We start from the raw sequence: 22,011 nt of genomic DNA, 5'->3' as shown, positions 1-22,011 counted from the left end.
TGCTCCAGGAAGAAGTAAGTGAAACAAACGTCTTCTGTGTCACAATGCTTTTTTTATAGTTTTTTTTTCTTTTGCTTGTGATCTAAAAGAATTGGAACTGGAGAGGGAATTTGTTTTTAAGGTGGTATTCAGAGGAGTGGTCTCAGAGTGCAGTTCATGTATGGTTTTTAAAAGGTAGCAGTATTAGGCAGTGTGTTCATTGTTAACTTGTGACATGGAAGAAGCCTAGTACTTTGGGGGGTTCTAAATATATTTAGATGGGTTATGGTTTATAGGGGTTTAATGTCCCAAAGCAACTCAGGCTATGAGGAACACCATGGTGAAGGGCTCCGGAAATTTCGCCCACCTGGGGTTCTTTAACGTGCACTGACATCGCCCAGTACACGGGCTTCTAGAATTTCGCCTCCATTGAAATTAGACTGACGTGGCTCGGATCGTAAATATATTTAGAGTAACAGTAATTGTTCTTGAAAAAAAAGCAAAAACAAAAACCCTTCTACCATTGTTTTGCATAACCTTCTAGATTCTCAGTACATCTGCTTTTCCTCACTGCTGACATGGAAGCAAGAAAATACATGCTCAGGCATAGCTGGGGGCTGTGAATTGCGTTTTTGAAGTCACAGACTGAAGGAAGTTTGCAGCCTTTAACCCTTTCAAGTGCTACGTAAACGACTGCATACACTGCGAATTTGCAAATTTTTCTGGGAGTGTGCTACAGCTAACAGTCAGTGATCTCTTTGTTTGATATGAATTTAGTGCTCTTCTTATTGCAACTGGTGTGCTTTTTCATGTTTGCCAGGGAGCGCAGTACATAATATTTCTGAACACAGTGAGCTTGGCAGCATGTCCATCGACATACTTATGTAGACAGGTTTTGTCACTCATAATATAATTTATTTCTGTGTTTCTAGTGTCATGGCACCTTTTGAAAAAAATATGATCCCCTCAAGTACTCATTTGACAAATCAGATCCTGTTACTTGCTGTTTCTATTTCCAGCTATTGTAACACTTTGTATGAAAAGTTGTACATGCCTCTAAAAAAATAAGCGTTGACGTTTTGGATTCCAGACCTAAGTAATTGGCTTTCTTGAGGTCTGCATAAATTATTTAGATGAAAAAAAAAAAAAAATTCTGGAGAAATGGCAAGTAGTACCCGAAAGCGTTAACAAAGAGGTTGTTTTCGATTGTGTAGCAAGCAGTTCTGTGCATAGGTTTATTACTGATGTTTATGCTAGCACTTACTACTCTGGCACTTACTGCTTTACTGTGTTAGTCATTATGCATGAGCTCATTCATTGTTACTGGTCATGTACACTTTGTGTGCAGCCTCCCAGAGTTAGATGCTAGCTTCAGTCAGTACTTGGAGAAAGCAACACTTGGGCGTTAGCATGCAAGGTGCACATTGGTAGTATCATGAAGCAGTCTGCCAACTGATTTTGTTTTTCTTTGTTAAATATTTCTTATAGAATTCATGAAGTATATAGGTTACATCGGCAAGCTTAGTGCGCTTTTGTTTATTATTTCAAATTTACTAGCTTCAGCTACTTTGCTTTCATGTGCATGCTGTGCCGAGGAGATTAGTGTGTAGAGTAGGCTTGTGCAAATAGTGGCTTTTGGTTCGAAGTGAATTCGAAGCAAATAATTTTTTTAGAATAATTTGGAAGTGAATATTTTGAATACTTCTAGCACTCAAAAAAAGTCTGAACGGCACACAGTAGGCTTTTTCAAAATCATGTATTTTTCTAACACACAAGGCCATTGCATGAGAGAAAGATGGACTGCATTGAAGCTTTGCTGCACTCATTGACAGTATGTCGACCTGTTGTAAAAATACGCATAGGAAATTAGGGGGATGAGACCTACATGTGGCGCCAACCTAATTGTGAGGTATGGGACCTATTTGTGAGATCTCTGTCTGTTGGTCTTGGCAGTTGTCTTGTTGGGCGGCGGTTGCTTTTAAGTGGTGATCCATGGACACCTGTGTGGCATACTTGTCGCGCACCCAGTGCCACCCCGCGTCAGACTTCGGAAAGGGGCACCCATCACCATGTGTCTCATGCTGGCTTCGTCTCATGCTTGTGCCATCGTGCTTGATTAGCGAATTTCGCGCAGAGAAGAGCGGCTGCGACAGCTGCAGTCAGCTCCGACTTGTCCCCTAGAAGTCATGGGAGCCGTGTGTCCTCCGGCTGGTGTATGCCGCTGTGCCAGTTCTGGCCCGTGTGCATCACGGGTAGTGCGGGGGCTGCCACCTGCCAGGTACAGTTCTGGACGCTGCGCTTGCGTCTGCTCGCGTCTGCTGTTGTGTGCACGTGCAGACTGGCTCTGGCATAGACGCAGGCACGCACACTTAGGAAGTGTCTAGAGGTTTAACCAAAACCACACGAAGCTAGCACCACAGAACCATGATTGTCTTGATATGAATATCTCAATATTTCGAGTACCAAACATTCGGATCAAATTGGATATGAAATACTTCACTGGTTGACCCAATATTTGAGAGTATATCGAATGTTCACACTGGTGTACTAGTGTAAAGTCAGAGGAGGTGGGAACTACCTTTCATGTTTACATTTCTGTTTGACTTAATACAGCCCTTTTTTCTTCAAAAATGCAAAATCTCTTGTTGCAAAAGCGTCAATGTGCTTCTGTTGCTAACTTTGTTCTTTGTCCCTATATTCCTTTTATATTCTGTACTTCTTTGTAGGTGCATTTGAGTTGTCAGAAGGCCTGAGGAGCCCCCTAAATCATTCACTGGAATTTACTTGCTGCTGTTGCGCCATTCGGTATCGGGTACGCAAAAACAGAAAGTAGTTCATAACTGTGTTTATTGGCGCAGTCTGGTCATCATATGAAGCAAACTGAGGAAAGACATGCCTCTTTACGCTACACGTCTGACCTTGGAATCCAAAGCAACTCTCCAGTTTACTAGCATGCATTACTTGCTGAAAGTTCTTGAACATTTGTTCATTTGAAGAAGTTAAGGATACAGTAGAATTTCTTTGTCTTCTTTGTCGATACCGAAGTTTTCCAAGATATGCTGAGGAAAAGCGTACAGTAGAAACCCAATTATGCGTCCCCAATTCATGCAACGACCCACATTTTACGACGAATTGGCGTGGGCCTGGCAAACCTCTCGTAGGGATAATGCATTAAAAACCTTGATTATACGGTGGAAAATATGCACACCCCGCTTTGTACAACGGCTGGTGGGAACAGTCCGGATTGAGATACTCTTGCGGAGCAATTTATTGGCAGACGTGACGTCAACAAAGATGCTTCCAGATCGGAATCAAGACAGACACGTACGCGCAGCGATGCGAGAGAGTGCGTGATGGTCTGTAGTCACGGTCCTGCCGTCGGTGTGAGACGGCTCACCTGGCCAGTTTTTCCGCGCGCTTCGCTGACGAAAGCATTAGGGAAATGAACTGTACGTTCATTTGAATTGTTACTTCATGAATTGTAACTTCAGTGGATGAAGTTGTTTCTATCATTAATTCTTTTAGAAACACCTGCTCACCTGCAGATGACGAAGTTGCTGCTTTTCCTATCAAATGTGCTGTAAATATTATTTCTGGTCCTCTTACGCAGCGCCTCTGGCCATACCGGCTCCCAGAATGACGTTACAGCGCCTTCGGCACAGTCCGTCGAGCAACTTCTCTCATCTGCAATTGTGCCGCCGTCAGCCGAGCTCTTCCTCGATGAGTGCCCCACTCCGCCAACTTCAGTAACCTTGCGTAGCATCACTGTCAGCCGAAAGCTCACCTGCCGCCTCATCGCTCATTCCACCAATGCCGTCAGTCACTGACCTGAGCGAGCGTGCCAAGGGCGAAGTGAGATTGCCGGCACTGCAGAATCTGTCAGCTATCCGCCCCACTACCCAGGAGGCTCACCGCCTGCCCAAGGGGCCACACCCCAAGCCCTCAGTACTGTCAACAGCTTCTCGGAGTCTGACCCTGGCAGCTCAACACTGCCGCAGCAAGCGTCTGCTTTGGTGTCTGACTTCAGCCATCTTCAGCAACGAATGGCAGAGCTACCCACACCGAGTAGTGCGGCAACTGCCCATCCACCAGCTGTGTCTCTTGCTGTCAGCCAGCCGTCTGATGTAGCAGTCTCAACTACACGGCCTGTCACTGCCACAACCTTCTTGCAGCCACCCACAGCCAACCATGCCCACACGCGCATCAACACTGGCGAGGTGCTCCGGACTGTCACTCCCGTTTCACCCAAGCACCTGGCATTGAACCGAGCAACTTCCTCCGTCATCACCACAGCTGTCACCGTTGTCTCGACCCTAGTGGCCGGCCCGCACTGCTCGCGCCCTACATCAGAGGCACCTGAGCCATGTAAGCCAGCTGTTGCCACCTACTTGGAGGACTTGAAGCTCGCGCTACAGCAGCTACACGACACCACGATAAAGACCACATCAGTACACGGAGTATAATTTATATATGAATATAAATTATATTTTGTCCTTGTTCATTCTCACCTCTTGTATTGCAACTTAGTGTGGGGTACATGCAACAAAACTGATTCATACAAATTGCTTTCACTCCAGAAAAGAGCTCTACGTTTAATATGTTCAAGTTCACCTGTTGAAGCAAATCTTTTCGAAACATTTCATGTTTGCAATTTCTTTCATTCATACAATTTTAGTTTGGCTCTTCACATTTTTTATAAAGTCAAGCATGACTTTAGCTCTTTTTCCAATACTTACAATTCAAGAAACGTTGCGTATGGTCTACGTTCTGTTGCCTTATCTACTGCAAGACCCAGAACAAATTATGGTAAACAAACAACAGATTATCAAATTATAACATTGTGCAATGCCTACCAGTCTCTTATTCATATTGCTTTAGAAAGTTATAGTGTGTCTGTATTTAAGAAAAAACTGACGATTCTTTTTCCCCCTGGTTAAGTTTCAGCTAACTCTGTATACTTAGATTTTGTGTGTGTGTTTGTCTTCCTTTTATTTTTTTTTTAATGTGCATATTATGAAATGCTTTGTTTATTGTTAATTGATATTTATTATTGTCTATCATTAACTATTTTCTATTGTGATAATGTTTGCTCATTGTTTTTTATCTTTTGTCCATTCAGCCACCGTTTCCAAGATGTGTTAATCGGGGTGTAGGCCTTGTCAGGAGGCATGATTAGTCTACCTCCTTTAATCTCACCTCGAGGGCATATTGTACATAATATGGCCAAATAAACATACTAGTACTACTACTACACACCAGCATGAAGTTATTGCACAGGCGGTAACACAATTAGACATTTCTGTGACCATCGGCAACTAGTTTCAAAGCGCTTTCCGCTGCGGCTTCAGTGCGGGGCACATTAGGCCTAGCGGCGCCGAGCGAGCCAGGAGGGAGCGGCACATTCGTGTTGCAGGCGGTAATCGTGTTTTATTGAAGTGAAAGCTTCATTATGGGACCTCGTGCTTCGATCGCCGGGTGCCTAGTTTTTACCTTCAAATGGCCTCGAGCTTCGAAAGCAAAGGAAAGGCGCATAACTGGCCCCTGGGACAGTGGACACCTTAGTCGCACTTTAAGCTACGAAACCAATGGAGCGGGAGCTTGGAAAGCAAAGGAAGGGCGCATAACTGCCCTCTTGGAGCAGTGGGCACCTCAGTCTTGCTTTAAGCTACGTGGCGGTAGTGACAGATGTGCACTGCATGTGTTGGCATTGACAATGTTGTGCCAAAAATGCGGCACTGAAGCCATAGGCTGTCGGCGTTCATTGTGTTCATTGGCATTGGCGTTGACAGCGTTTTACACTCCGATCATTTTAAGGAAAGGAAGTGCGCATAACTGGCTCCCTTGGTCAGTGGATGCCTGAATCGTGCTTATAGGTACATGAGGTGAAGAGAGAGAGACGTGGGCTGCATGCGTTAGCGCTGACAACATTGTGGCAGACACGCAGCACTGCTGCAATAGGCCGCATCGTTCATTGGGTGAGCAAACTCTCACGATCAACCATTAACTGTCACCTGCCAGGGTGACAGGGTGGGTGCGCTGCCTCTGCAGTGTCTGGAACGCACTCAGCGTTACAGACGCCAAGCCGCTTATAGCTGCCCGATACGCCATAGCTTTCGCTTTCTAACCAGGTTAAGCAGTATTTGAACCGCTACTAATTTTTTTTTTTTTTGCGTAAGCAGTACTACGCCAGGTGCAACCGCTCGTCACGTGGTCCGTGGACCCCCCTGCTCCTCGAGGAGCCGCCGCCGCGCCTAACAGATGGTGTGACGTCAGCCTCTCCGTTGCCATTACGACGCGTGACGTCAGCTTGCTCTCTCTACCGTAGCCAGGCGCAGCCGGTCGTGCCGCGCTCCTCGAGGAGTCTTGCCATGGAAGTCACCAACGAAGAGTCTCTATCTAAATCTAGTTGCTCCTACTGCTTCTGAACAGTTTAACTCTAAGGCGACAGCCAAGCAAGCTAGAAAGAATGCAAGAAAGAGGTTACAATGTGCCCAAGAAACGGAAGAACAACGAGAAGAACGACTGCGGAAACGACGAGAAGCCGAAGCAGCTAAACGAGCTGTATCGAGTTCAGAAGCTGGGATTAGGCAAGCTAAACGGAATGAAGCCAAGCGGATGTGACCAAGCATAACATTGTATTGCTTTTGCAACCAACCAGATTTAACCAGAGCTAAACCACACCAATTTTTTCTTTTGTGAAGCAAATTTCTAGTATAGACATAGCTGCCTGCTGCCACGGAGTGACAGCAGTTCTAGAAGAAAGCCTGTGGCTGTGTGCGGTCTCGGAGCTAATTCTCGCAGAACGCAAACAAGCGCTTTTATAACGCGCGGAGAAAGAAATTTAATTAATTTTTGAAAGCCTGAGTAGCGGACGTATTTATTACGCGAATGCGTCAGTTGTGCGAGATTTTAGGCTATACGACACCTGAATTATATGATGGTTTCACGCGGTCCCCTCAAAGTCGTTTAATCGAGGTTCTCCTATATTACCTTGGGAAACTTGTGATCCAAGATTTTCAGTAGACTCAAGAATTCAGTACAAAGGCTCTTCTTGCCACTTTCACCTCCTATAAAGGCTGGTTAGTGCTTGTTGGCACAAGATCTGAAGAGCTTTTCTGATGCTTGTATACTTCTATCCACACTGAAAGAAACTTCATAACATATCCAGTCCGATGATGGCGGGGCAGTCTTACCGTCGTCGTTTTCGGATGCTTTGACCCATCGCCCTTATGTACCACAGAGAAGCCACCCTGGCAGCTGACTGCCGCTGGGCTTCTTTTTGTCTTGCATGTTCATAGGCTTGGCCCGTTCGTACGTTAGTGCACCGTCACTATTTGTGGTTGCATCACCCCATTGCACTGGCATTGCCCAGTGCACTGATGCACTACAAAGCAGCCGCCATGGTGGCCTACAGCCGTTGTGTTTCTGTTGATGTCGCATGCACCCAGGCTTGGCCTGCTCATATGTTAACACAACTATTGTTGGTCGCTAAAGGTATGACACAGTCAGCATTTGGCAACATCATGAACATACTTTTCGGGATATGTTATATGGGAATGTATTAACCAGAAGAACCATTAATACTGAAGTTTGGGTTAATTAGTTGTCCATTATGAAGAACAGCACACCAGAAAATACTGTTTCTTGAGGCGCTGTTCTGCCTTACAACTAGAAGAAAAACAGTAACTCTACTTGACATTTTAGTGTGGCGTCATTGGCAGCGGTGACAACATGAGTGAAAAATCCTCGGACAAGCAATCTAGGTCATGTGATGTGATCTCATCACAACCTGCCCACCAGATTGTGAGTAAACTGTCCGCCGTGGCAGGTGGCAGTTACATTAATGATTGGTCAAGAGGTGTTGCTCTTCCAGAGCAACATCTGGGGTCCGACAAGCCCCACTGATGACTTTGTTTGAAACAGCCACCTGTGGGGGCATTGCCGCATCGCTTAACAGCTGCACCACTGCTCCAGGAGTGGTATGAGGACTCTCAGTGATCTATGAACGTAATGTAGAGATTGGCCAATTCCCCATACGTGGGCATTAACCCATTAACACTACTGCGTCATACCCTTAAAGGGGCCCAGAAACACAATCTTAGTTGACTGTTTTGCCTGTTGATCGCATACAGTGAGTTACAATGGTGCTATTAGCGTCGGTGATACCGCATATATTTCGTTTTTTAATATTTTAATGTCCTCCCAAAAACAAATTCATGGCTCTGATGGTGTCCCCACACAGTGGCGGGTTTTAGCAGCGGATATGACATCACCTGGCGCGAGCTTGATCATTGACAAATAGTAAATATACTGCAAATTGTGTGAATAAATAGAGCCACATTTTGTCACCTGTCGTTGTTTTATATTAGATCGACAAAAACAACTTGTTTGTCTTAGATAAAAGCCCTGCAAAGCAAGTAAAATAAAAATACACCACCAGGGGCTCTGGCATGGAAACGACGCTGCCAGTCTCAGCAAGAAGGAGTTACAGAGAGCAGGCAACCATGGAGTGCAAAATTGTGCGCCGTGCTCTGGCAGGCTGTTTTGATTGGTTGCGCCAGGTGCCGTCATTGGGAGAGCGAAATAGGAATGGGAAGCCCCGCCAAAATGGAGTTGAGGGCAGCGTTTTGTTTGCTTGTATTTTGAAATTTCTTCATTGAATAACTCTCGTCCCTGTGCATCGATTCCTGTCATTCTTTTTAAGTCAGCATCTGTGTGACATAAAGAATCCACCTGAGGCATAGCCGGTATCCCCCCAAGCAGTGTTTCGCAGCCCCTTTAAGGCGGAGCTTAAACATCCCCTCCAGTTTTTATTTCTTATGATTTTGGACATATGAACTGGGGACAAGCAGTGAGGTTCTATTTTATTTCCAATGCAATGTTTATGTGGCGGTCATTAGCACAGCTTCGATGTAATGATTGAATCCCACATGTTATGACAGGCTCATTGCATGAACAGTTTTCATGCAAGCCTGGAAGCCTGGAACCCAGAAAACTCCAGGCCGTGTCCACAGGATAGGATTACCCTCTGCATGACGGCAGTCTGTGTTCTCTCGTTTTTCTATACCATGTTTGACTAAAAGCAATCATTGCACTGTATGCGCACATGACACCAAAATTTAAGATGTACTGTGGGCCTTAAGTTGTGAAATGTCTTTGATCACTACCCAGGTACCTGAGTGTGTAACGGAGATGTCTTCTGCACTTACCGCCATTGTAAAGGAAAAGATAAAGGAGCTCGAAAGAAATGGTGAGGGCTGACTGTTATGCCTTTTGACTTCTTTCATTTATAATATAATGCCACCAGGTTTACCCTCATGACATTGCAGTACATTTCTCAAAAAAAAGAAAAAGAAAAGAAAAACTGAATTCTGAAGACAGGTTTTTAGTGTTTTTGTGCATGCACTGCAGTAATAGCTTGTTAAGTGTTCAAACTTCAGTGATCAGGTCTCTACATTTACGTATAGCAACCTCTATTAGTTGACCCCCCCCCTCCCCCTTTTTTTTTTTCCCAAATTCAGCTATATATGTAAATCTAAATCACTGAACAACATTAGTACTGCTGTGTTTGTGTGCAGTGCAAGTGGTTAGTAAATGTGGCACATCTAAAGGGTTGCAGTTACCATCAGAAGAATAAACCTATGGTTGTCTTGGATTCTTTGTTATTATTCATTACCTCTGACCATTAGCACAAATAGCAATGGTAGATATTGCTACAGTGTCTTCTTACATTTACATATTAAAGAGTGTATTATCACCCACCCACACGTGGTTCAAAATTTTTGTTTCCCATTCAGGACGAGCTGTATTGCATGTATTATACGGATGTGACTGGATTGTTTCCGAAAGATTGCGGTCGCACTTAATGATTCTGCAGTGTTTTGGTCTCTTCACGACACTACAAGTGGACTAGCTAGAAAATTTCAAGTCATTTTTAAATAGAGCATGTCTGAAAGTCTTGGTCATTCTGATGCCAACAATCTACCTGTCTGCCAGCCTAACTGTCTGTCATCTTCACTGCATGACATTATAATGCAGGCACCAGTTTGGGAAGGCTGGTGTTAGGTAACTCTGAGCCTAAACATTGTGCTATTGTGCCGCCAAAATTATCACTGTGTTGTGTTTTTTGCATAATGATGCGAGTGATTGAACTTCTGCCTAAAGAAACGTTTCTTTTCCAAAATTTTCTCCTTTTAGTGTGGCACTTACAGTGCCTGAGCTGAAAGATGGCTTCTGAAACATATTTTGCCACATTGGGCACAACAGAAAGGAGTGAAATGTTGAGTGTGAGATCATGGATGGAGGTTGGTAGCTGTGCATGCAGAAGGTCTCCTCCATTTGGCTGCACTTTCTGCACCAGTTCAGGCTTTGCAGCACTCTTACACTTGATTTGTTAGTGCAGCTCGTGCCACCTGTACTTCGGCCCTAGATTCATGAGTTCTGCAGTTCTGCATTAGCCCCCTGGTGAGTTATTTTCTCGTGCAAGTAGTACAAGGTGCTTGGCATGCTCCATAGCAGATGGCTCTGCATCCATGCTTGTTTTAGTGACCGGCATTGAGACACCAGCATACCCGTGCTAGATGTGGTTTCTGCGCCGTGCCTTTAGCAAACACGTGAAATGACATTGCACATGCGTGTGTGCATGTGTCTGTACATGCGTGTAAGCAACTGGCTGGCAGGCATATTACATATGAGTTCTGATCTTTCTGTTCAGTCTCGCTCATTGCTTTACACCATTTCTCTTTTGTGTGCAAATATTAAGCATGAAATGCGTTTAGCTTCCGTTGTCGGCAACCTTGAGGTGACATCGAGCCAAAACACAGAGAACATCTGGGCACCAATTTCCCGTCATCTGGTATCCAAAATGAGATCATTCAGACACCAAATGAGATTAACGAGACGAGTTCTCTGCTCTCTAAGCCCTTGTACAGGACCGGCGTACAAACGCTAGAACAGCGCCTTCCGTGCTGTCCCTAAGGATGGCACCACGGTCCCACACACTCATGCACGAAGACTGCCCGACGCCGGCGGTCGAGGCAGCAGTAGTTTGAAGTACGTTCGGGCATTCGAAATCAAGTCTGTCACTGTGCTGCAGCGTCAGCTCATGGCATTTCCCCCCTTTGGCAGGCGGAAGTGTACACGCTCGAGGAGCACTCGAACGCACTGCTTCTCCTACATTCTTGTCAGGCGTACACTTCTGCATCGTTCTGCATTTCAGTGCCGTCACTGGCACAGCTACTTAAGCCGAGCAATGGAGCCTTGTGAAAGGCGAGGTAGGAAGCATATTGCGTAAAGTGATCGCTTTGCGAGTTATACACCACAGCAGAAGACTGCCCGCCCCGGCCGACAGTGCCATGATTATGCGGCTGCTCGCGAAAGTGACAAGGCGGCCATGGACCTGGACTGCCACGCAGTTGCAGGTGATCACTTCAACGCAGCAGGAAGAAAAACCTGCGAGAGACGCTGAGCGCACTGCCCTGTTGGAATAAGAAATGCGGTTGAAGGCGGCGGTTTGATGTGCTATACCCGTATAACCATTTCATGCTTACACCAATTCTTGTTAACGGGAGAGGCAGTAAATTTTATTACATGCAGCATGATGGAGCATTTGTATAAAAGGTGGAAGGTGAGATGTTTTTAATTATGTGGGTGATCACAATGTTTGTGATGACTCGCTGCGGTATCCGCACCTTCGCTTACAAAAATTAGGGTGGGCGAGTAAAAAAAGGAATGAAAAGTAATAGCGCCCAGTCCGCACCACTTAGAGCACAACGGGCTTAACTCCGCTTACAGTAGCGACTGGTTTTGACGTCGCCTGTTAGCCCAAATCTTCACCTGCCAGCCAGTCTGTGATGGTCACTCCACCGACACCGTCTGCCAACAGTGAACGCGAGCTGTGGAGTTCAAATAAGTCGAAGTTATCAGGCAACTCTTTTCGAATAGAACGGCGACAGCCTGAACCACTCATATAAACTGTCAAAGGTCATTTTTGAGTGAGAGTCTGAATTAATAACCTCTTGAATTCAAAGTCCAAGTATTTCGTTTGTTGCCTCTTCACAGTAATCGTTGACTCTGTGACGGTTGATCCACCCCACTTTGCACAATGCAACTGAAATGGCAGTGTCAAAGCCTTTATCCCTTTTGGAATTAATAAATTTCATGGTCGCTCCTCTAGATGCGCCACTTTTGACAAATACACAACGATCAATACAGCTAGCACAACCCCGCCTGTATGTCAAACCATGTGACAAACACCAACGACCAACCATAGGAGACTAATGTTTCTGCACTGTTGTACTCAATTTGGCCACTGCATCGACAGCACTAGTGTTAGGCTACACTCACGGCACAAGAACTGGCTCATTTTTGTGAACTAGTGCAGAAAGTGCAGCCAAATCAAGGAGACCTAGAATAGGCAGCTCTGCCAATTTCTTATGTACTCATGATTTCATGTTGGGTGTTATATATTCCCCACCTCCCCCCCCACCGTTTTTTGTTTTGATGCATGCTGATCAGCCAAGCCAGCAACACACAGATATCTGTGATAAACTGCAATGAAGCCACTATGTGCTAGCCATTAACACACAATGATTATGGCAACTGCAATGGAAATAAAGTAAAAGAGGAAAAAGAGTTTGGGTATGTAATGGGTGCCGTCTATGTGATTGTGCTCTTAATAACTGAAAAATTATTGGTGGTGTAATAATGAGTAAAATCACTGATTTCATTGCTTTTCAAGAGGCAGGAAACTGAATTGAGACAGAGGGTCACTGTTGCTGTGCTTCTGCCCTGCTGCAGTGTTGCAACGAAAGGAAACCCTCCAGCAGCTGCGCCAGTGGACTGAAGCCTTCCTGGCGCAGGAGAAGCTTCCAGAGCGAGATTACGCACGTATCAATGCCTTGGAGCTACTCTGCAAGTGCTGCCTTGGCCTGGAGGACTACGAGGCTGCACTGATCACTTACCTTGAACGAGAGCCCATTTGGAGGCATGTGCACAAAAGGCCATGTGGCACTTTTATAACTTTGTGTAACTTGTTGGATGATGCATCTAGCGTGCAGCATGTACTATCAATGCCACAAGTTCATGGGGTGCTGAATCAAGGAAAGAAAGGTCACATGTCTCACACAAGCATCTTGGAATGGACGATGCAGTGTGTGAGTGGCACATAGAGTGCAGATTGAACTGTTCAATTCTGGGCTGCTAGGTCAGGGCGCGCAACATTTGGCTTCTTCATTATTCTGTCACTCTATGAAGTTTTGGGGCTCTTTTAAGTTCTAAAGCCTGCAGGGATTTGTTGTTGGCTACTTCATTTTTTTCTACACTTGCACTAAGTGAAATATAACCATGCTTCATAATCATGCTGAAGAGTTCACGGAATTCAAAAAGCCACGAGTTTCCAGACCTACGCACCCTATAATCCACCAGAATGTATAATTTTTTTGTTGATTCTATTGCTGGGAGCTACATAATTGCCTATTAAAGCCTCATGTGACTCGTGTGACTGAAAGTTATGAATAAACCATTTGCTACTGGATAGGAAGTTGTTACTCAAAAAGTTGCATGCCTTTCTGTGTGTAGAATAGGGTCGAGAGTATGCATTGCTCAGGCAACTGATTTGGGGCGAACTCAGTAAGGTTGGTGCCATTAAATTTGAGTGTGTGGCACTGCATGAATGGTATTAAAACTTAAAGCAGTAAGCACTTAATGCCATTAAATTCATTCGTGTGGCACTGGTATTACAATTGTATATCAAAGTGTGTTGGTGACAGCACCTTGAGCTGCCTTATTGTGTGTGCTTGATTCATGGTGTTGCTGAATGGTAGAGATGATATGAGTAGCACCATTTCAATTGGTGGTTGTTTTTTGTAGCGTTGAATATTACTGTAGAACCCTGCTATAGTAAATTTGGATATAACAAAAACTCTGAAAGTGAAACTGCAGTCCCATTTCGCCTTCTTTAGAAGACTACATTTTTTTTTTCAGTTATAGTAAAGATTTTTTTCAAAGGAACGGCTATAGTAAAGAGCGTCTAGCCGTGGTGACGTACTTCCTGTGGAATTACAACAACACGGCCCACGCAAGGCCAACATTCGGAGGCAAATGGATACCAAAGACGATAAAACCATGCTCTTCGAGATAGACCAAGCTTGGAAGTTGTGAGGAGAAGCCAACTTCTGGAAGTCCTTGGGGCTGTGAGGTGAAGTGTGTGACGTGCACGAAAAAAAAAGTAAAGCTAGCTATGAACGCAGAAAGAAAGCAGCGCGATTCGCTGAGGAAGGAAAGACAGTAAAAGTGCAGTGAAGAGTATGGAAGGGTAGAAAACGGGCGAACATTCGTAGCTCAGCAGCATGAAGCGCAGGGCGGCACGGCAGCCCAAAGAAATGGAGTCGCGGCGGAACTGTGTGAACGGTACTGCCATGCTTCGACTCTGTCGTGTGTGTTTCTTAACGATTGCCTCTTAAACGATGCTGAGGCTGCGGAAAAATGATGCCATGTTCATGGAAAAAATTGGTTTTCACATGAAATCAAACTCGTGTTATATTTATAGCCTTGTTGTATGTGTGCAAATGCTGTGCTTCGACAAGAAGTAAAGGAAATCGAAAACGTTATAACATGAGATGTGACAACTGAAAATAAATAATTATCACATAAAGGGACAATAAGAGTAGGACGGAAGGTATTTGTGAGTGTTCTTTTTTTTGTAAACCAGCACTGTGTTTAGTAAGCAGCCACTTAATTACCGGAGAGCCCTCAGAGCCATGCCATCACCAACAACTGATATAGTAAAGATTTTTGCTGGTCCGAGAGGCTTTACTATCCAGGGGCTCTACTGTATTATTATTATTATTATTATTATTATTATTATTATTCTCTCCGGTGGCATAGGTAAACCTGGTTTTTGTTACTGTACTTGTATAGAGAGCTGTGAATAAATTGTTATCATTATTATTATTATTATTATTATTATTATTGGGCCATTCCATGCCAAACATCCTAGACGTTGTGCTCAAGCGCCTCCGATTTGTTCAAAAATTGATGGAAACTTATCACAATGTGCATAATATATGCCTAAAATATTTTTGCCGAAAAAAATTTTTTCATGAGGTGAGCTCAGTTTGAACATTTTGAAAAGGTGTGAAACAAGGCACCGCTCAATAATCGATGAAAAATCTAAATTTTTAGAAAACACTCCACAAATTTTTTAGTAACATTTACACTGACCTTGGCTTTCAATATGATTCAGATAATGTATTTTTGGACAGTATAAATATTTCAAAATTTAAATCAAAAGTAAAAATTATACTATCTTTACATTTAAAAAAATAACTTCCTCTTGGAAATTAAGAAATGGGCACCTTGCTTTCCTGTGTGTCTGTTACCTATAAAAAATGTTAAAGCTGATGAAACTGAATATATCGAAGTAAAATAAAATACTGAAACTGCAGAAAAGTGCGTTTTGAGCCATAAACACCCATTCATTTCACCCTGAGGTGGTCCAAGTAAAAATACAAAGGATGGCGGGTTTTGTAGTATAGTTTTATTGCCTGCCATTTTTGAAGTTTTAGTCAAGGTGATTTTTGTTTAAAGAGAGAACAAAAATTTTGAAGTGAAGCTCTTGCACTGCAAGTTGCGTTGCCTCTTGACGCTTCTTCACCGCATAGCACAGCACCTGGCGTGGCACATTTGTGGCCAGATAACCACTACAGTTTGCCCTCACTTGCAGTTGGGCATCTTTAGGGCTTAGGTATGGCAGATATCGCGTACCATTCGGTGGGTGGTATGCGATAAGTGAGATCATTTTCGCTTTCAAAATTCGAACGGACCCGCTGTCAGTCAAGAGCAGAAAAACGGGGGTATTCAATGTGCTGTCTCGCGCAGACCACGAGGAAGGAACGACCAGCCGGCATGGCAACCGTAGCACCAGTCCTTTATTTATGTCTGAATAGGTAAGATCGCGGAGAGTGCACATGATGGAGTGGAGTCCTCACCATGGCTTCAGGTAATGCAAGACAGCCCAGCGGTTAGCGTGGCCCGATCGCGCGGAGGTGCCTCACTCTCTCACGACTGAACATTCCGCGATACCGCGACTGCTTCCTCCTCGCGTCCTGTACACGTCTGTGATGGCTCTGACATTGACTGAGTGCGGCATGAACACACGGAATAACAATCCCACTGGTGCATGTGCCGCCACGGCAGTGCTAAGGCAATATTTTCCCATGAATATCTGTTTGACTACCCAATGTTCCGATGCCTGCCTGCAGTGGAGACGTCACTTAAGAATGAGAACTGTACATTTCACCTGGTCACAATGTCGACGGTGCTGTGCTGTGCGGTGAAGAGGCGCAAAGAGATGACAACTTACGGCGTAATAGCTCAACTTCAAAAATTTTTTTTCTCGCTTTAAACAAAAATCACCTCTATTGAACCTTCAGAAATGAAAGACAATAAACTGTTCTTCTAAACTTGCCATCTTTTGTATCTTTCCTTGGACCACCGCAGAGCGAAATAAATGGGTGTTTATGGTTCAAAACGCACTTTTCTGCAACTTCAGTATTTGTTTTCTTCTACGCATACAGTTCCATCGGCTGTAACATTTTTTATAGGTAATAGATATCTAAGGAAGCAAGATGGCCATTTCTTAATTTCTGAGAGGAAGTTGATATTTAAAAAAATGTCAAAATAGTATAGTTTTTGCGTTTTATTAAAATTCTAAAATAAATATTGAAACTGACCATAGATACATAATATGAATGATATCGAAAGATAGAATCTGTTCAAATGTCATTAAAAGAATAGACCTCTTCCTGGTGTAAACAGTGCGACTTCAAAAAGGTGTGCCCCGATGAGCAAAATCGTCCATTTTCGGTTCCGAATTGGTTTTGCTGGTGTCGAGTGCTCCCCCGCTGCCCTGGTTCTCGACTCGAGACGCCCCGCAGCCTTTCTTCTCCCAGTGAGAGCCTCCTCGGTATGGCACATGTTTTGCCCATCAGACCAGAAACACGTACAGTGAACTCTCACTTGAGTGAACTTCAAGGGACCGAAGGAATTAGTTCACTTAACTGAAAGTTCACTAAACTGAATATTCACTAGACTAACACAAGACATGGCATACAGAGTCAAAAGTTTGAAGTGGAATTCATGGAGCATAAGACATGGCATCCATAGTGTCAAAAGTGTGAAATGGAATTTATACATACAGTGGAACCTCGATTATACGTCCCCCGGTCATGCGACGACCCGCATTTTACGACGAATTTGTGCGGTCCCGGCAAAACCCCCATAGAGACAATGCATTAAAAACCTCGGTTATACGACGCAAATTTTAGAAGGACCCCGCTGCGTACGACGTCTGGCTCGTACCGTCCGTCAAAAAAGGTCGTCAGCAAACGCAGGCCAGGATGTACCCTATTTTCGCGATTCTAAGCACCCCCCCCCCCCCCCCCTATTTTCGGAAAAAAATTTCTGAAAAAAAAACTTTGCATGCGAATCTAAGCACCCCCTTTTTTGCGCGGAAGAGAGCGTTGCCGAGGCCGCCAAGTGCACTTGCTTTCGTCGAGCCTGTGCAGTCGGAGTCCCGAGGAGGCGCGGCCTGCGCGTTGTTGTTGTGACTGAGAGAAGGATGAAAAGGAAATTGCACGGGCCTGCCTACTGGAGCCAAGCCACCACCGCTGCCAAGTGCAGATAGAGGAGAGTTAAAAGATCAGAGGAAAGATAAAGAGAAAAGATAAGACGCCTGTCGCAGCAACAAATGCCACCGAAGAAACAGATAAGCCGGCGAGGCCGCGCTCGCCGAAGTGAGGACAGCGGCGTCCACGGCGCTTTTTGTGTTGCTGCGTTCCGACACTACAAGACAGATGGCGGCACAGAACTGTCTGCAGCTATTTTTCTTTTGAATGTTTCCTAAAATTTTTTTTCTCGCGCCCGTTTCATTGAGTACATTTCGCCGCGAAAAAGGGCCCGGGGGGGGGGGGGGGGGGGGGTCAGTTTAGATTTTTCGAATCTAAGCACCCCCTCTCACTTTGGGCATCGTGATCATGAAAAAAAAGGGGGTGCTTAGAATCGAGTAAATACGGTAGGCACACTTTAGCCAGTCGATAACCGGTGCGCCTTAATCTTTCCACCTATCAAGAAAACCGCGTGAGCCGCTGCCCTCTGTAAACGCCAGCGATGTTATTTTGTTTGTGGCCTCCGAGATCACCTGCAGGTTCACAACTGATCTCGGAGGCCATGCCTCGTTGCCGTTTTTTTTCCGCATCGCCGCTTGCTCCATGGGCGCTGTAGCGCGAGCGACGTTACACTGCCGCAGGAGCGGCGGTTCGATGAGGGCGGGCATCGGTTGCGCCTGCAGTGCAGGGCTCAAAACTTCGTTGAACTGATCGGAAAAATAAGCCTGGGTCCTCTGAGCGTGTTTGTTAAACTGAAATATTCACTATTCCGAAATTCGTTTAAGTGAAACATTTGTGCATAGAATCTGTAAGAAAACTGCCGGGGATTTTTAAAAAGTTCGTTATTCTGAAATATTCGATAAACCGGCGTTCGTACAACTGAGAGTTTACTGTACGCTGATGATGTTGGCCAGGAGAGGTCTATTGTGGAGTGTTTTCTAAATATTTTGATCTTTTATCAATTATTGAGCAGTGCCTGGTTTCACGCCTTTTCGAAACGTTTAAACTGAGCTCAACTCGCAAATAAATTTTTTTTGGCAAAAATATTTTAGGCTTATATATGCACGTTGTGTTAAGTTTCCATGAATTTTTTTTAACAAATCGGACATGGTCGAGCGCAATGTCTTGGATGTTTTGTGTGGAATGGCCATATATTATTATTATTATTATTATTGTATTTTTTTCTTTATTTTATGGGGCCTCAGTGTGGGTCCCAGCTTTGTGACATGCGCGATTTACGAAGTGCTTGATAAGGTGGAGTTTACCATGCAGTGTTGCACATGCAAGAAAGTGGCTGTATCAGCTGATCAGGATGTACAGTATTAAGGAATAGTAACAAGACATTGCATTTGAGTAGAAACAGTTAATGATAATAGTATGTGGCAGTGATGATAGGTTGTGTGGAAGGAATCTGAACTGATATGTTTCTATAACTACTTTGAAGTAAATCATAACGGATACTTGAGCAGCTTCATTATGCTTACTTTAATCACACTAACTTGTCGGCTAATAAACTAAGGCTCATTAATTAAATTCATAAGTGTGCTGGATAAAATAGTAATTAGATTTTCAAAAATGTGATGTCTCTGGTTGGTGTGGTTCATTCAGTTTTAAGTGAGTTGGAACTCAAAACTTGAACTGTGTGTAAAGAGAGTGCATTTCGCATGAACAGGCAACAGCTGGTGCTGTTGGTGCTCGCCCATCTTAAGAAGAGACGCGGCTTTCAGTAAAACTTTTCCTATTTCTTGGTGTATCTACATGAAATGTCTTGAGCATATTAGCAATTTCATTTTATTACCTTAAAGACCCCGTTAGAGGTATTACGTAGGGGTGGGCAGAAAATAAAAAAAATTTTTACCACACACTCAAAATGTCGCTGTTAATATCTCTAAATACTTTTTTTCTTATTTTCCTCCTCTGAACCTTGTGAAAAAGCTGCAGAGTTGAGAAAATGCGGCAGAGGGCTGGTTCAACATTCATTGTATTCCTACTAGCGTGCTACTAGTCAATATCTTGACTTGAGCACGCCAGTAGGAACTGAAAGGCCTCTCACTTCACTGGTTACTAATCAATTCATTGAGGCGCTTTAGTAATCTCTGCTGCTGAGATTGATGTGATTCCAGTGAAACCACTTGGCCGGCTGGTATGGTTAATTCATAGGAATTTTTGAAAGTTTTATTGTGTAATGGGTGTAAATTCTGAGAAGAGTGCAGATAATAATATCTTTTAGTAGTGCCTCCAAACAACTTATACCACTGTGTTTTGTTTTGCAGGGAGTGTTATGGACAGTACAATCCTCTCTATGCTGTGCTGTTGTATGGCATAGGCAAGCTCTATCATGTCACAGTCCAATTTGAGAAGGCGGTGGAGTACTTTAAGAAGGTGAGCTGGCCAAAGGCTCCACATAGAATAAATCCTGCAGCTTTTCATTTTGGTAAATGTTGCCTGCATGTTGTTTGAGCTTGATTTCACTTTTGGCACATGTTCAGCCGAATGGGTTCTAGTGATAAATTGATATGGTTCTACATTTTTTGATACTGTATTTACTTGCGTAACAGACACACTCGCATAATGAGCATGCCATCAATGTTGGTTGGAAAAAGCCATTTTAAATATATTACTCTGTGCAATGAATGTGCACCTCAAATTTTTAAAATTTTTAGTGGGGAAGGTGTGTCCATTATGCAAATAAGTATGGTGCATTCAATAAAATTTTAAAACCTCTTATTGGTAGAGATATCATTGATTCAGATTTAATGGGAATACTCCCAGTTTTAGGATTTCAGTGTGCATAAACGGGATTAGCTTTTTTCTTTAGCTAGGATAGAAAGCTAGCTGTTTCTTTCACGTTGCATGCTGAATGTACTCTGCACTCGCATATCTAGTTCAAACAGTGAGGGACTCGTTCCAACGTTTTGCTGTGTCAATTGAGGTGACTGCTACGAAGAATGGGCATACATTATGAGAATGGTTTGGTTTATGGGGTTTAATGTCCCGAAGTGACTCGGGCTATGAGGGATGCCGTAGCGGAGGGCTTCGGATAATTTCGACCACCTGGAGTTCTTTAATGTGCACTGTCATTGCATAGTATACGGGTCACTAGCATTTCACCTCCATGCCTTGAAGATTACGCAGCGGTGGAATTCCTGAAATCAGCATCGCGGCAGCAGAAACTTGAAGTGAGTCATGAGTCGTGTCGGTCAGTTCGAAGCTTTCAACAAGACCACGAGCAACTGGTGCTCGTATGAGGAAGGACTGAAGGCTTACATTCTGGTGAACGATGTTCCCATTGAAAAGAAGGTTCTTGCTTTTCTTAGTCTCATCAGTGCAAATACCTACGTGCTGCTCAGTTTGGCTGTCTTCTGAAACTCCTGGGCGATTGCCTGATGCTGCAGCCATCCGTCATTGCAGAGCGTGCTGAAATTTTGCAGTGCCGAATTTGTCATTGAACTTCGAAGTCTGATGCAGAGTTGCAAATTTGGAAGCTTCCTGGATGAAGTACGTCAGGACTGTTTTGTCCGCAGCCTGCTCTGGGAAGACAGTCAGCGTCTATTGTTCATGGAGAACTAAAAGCTAACCTTCCAGGAGGCCGTAGGTAGAGCTCTAGCCATGGAAACTGCAATGAAAAGGGCGGCATTCACGCATAACAGCGTGCCCGTGGCGCCAGATGTGAACAAGGTTTGAGTCGAAAAACAGTCTACTTCTGATGCGGCTCACCCAATCATTCTAGTGAAGTGTGCCCTCATATTGGCGATACATGCTACAATTGTAACCGCAAAGGGCACATTCAGCGTGTGTTCCGCAAAGGAAAAAAAGCTAGGGAGACAAAACCTTGGAGACGAGTGAAGAGGCTGGCATCCGTCCAAAACAAGTCGTCTGTCCCACTTCAAGCAGTCAACATAGCCCCAATTACAGCGGCCCTGAACATCAATGGCGACCTGCTGACAATGCAGCTTGACACTAGCGCAGCTGTATCTGTCATCTCGTGGCGCGAATTTAAGAAGCTTTTTTCATGTAAGCAACTACAGCCAACTTCATGAAAACTGTGCACGTAAACTGGAGCGCTGGTGAAATCTAAGGGTCTGGTGAGAGTTGTTGTGAACCACAATGATCAGACCATGGAGCTTCTCCTGTATGTCGTGGACACTTTAGAACCAGCACTTTTCGGCGGAGAATGGATGCAAGATATTCGGCTGGAAGCTTGGCATCATAACAACTGTTGCTACAAGTGACTACTCGACGCCCTTGGTACCGGTGGTAAAGAGGGGTGGAAGCCTCCAGCTGTGTGGCAATTATAAAACCACCAGCAATCACTGTCTGGAAGTAGACCGCCACCTGCTATCTTGGATAGGTAAGGTAACCTTCT

At 44.3% G+C, this 22,011-nt stretch overlaps 2 protein-coding genes across 4 annotated transcripts in view; one reads left to right on the top strand and one right to left on the bottom strand.

The window, feature by feature from the left end:
* Positions 1-22,011, bottom strand: part of sws (patatin like phospholipase domain containing sws) — a 153,488-nt gene that overhangs the window by 122,827 nt on the left and 8,650 nt on the right. The gene's annotated exons all lie outside the window — the stretch shown is intronic.
* Positions 1-22,011, top strand: part of LOC149352463 (histone-lysine N-methyltransferase SMYD3-like) — a 48,365-nt gene that overhangs the window by 23,600 nt on the left and 2,754 nt on the right. The window contains exons 9-12 of one of the 2 annotated variants that reach the window (XR_016290798.1): positions 2,100-2,257; positions 3,590-4,344; positions 9,151-9,229; positions 10,382-10,440. Coding sequence is in view for 1 of the 2 variants with exons in the window: in XM_089581638.1 (XP_089437764.1) it covers positions 9,151-9,229; positions 12,778-12,964; positions 19,919-20,027 (375 nt within the window). In the remaining variant the exon portion in view is untranslated. Of the gene's footprint in view, positions 1-2,099; positions 2,258-3,589; positions 4,345-9,150; positions 9,230-10,381; positions 10,441-12,777; positions 12,965-19,918; positions 20,028-22,011 lie in introns of those variants that run through there. The other variant, XM_089581638.1, reaches the window with a different exon arrangement.

Source organism: Amblyomma mixtum, chromosome 3 (genome assembly GCF_055824585.1).
Source record: "Amblyomma mixtum isolate Tamu chromosome 3, ASM5582458v1, whole genome shotgun sequence".
Lineage (NCBI taxonomy): Eukaryota > Metazoa > Arthropoda > Arachnida > Ixodida > Ixodidae > Amblyomma > Amblyomma mixtum.
Note: the sequence above shows the minus strand (reverse complement) of the source record. Positions and strands in the feature narration are given on the sequence as shown.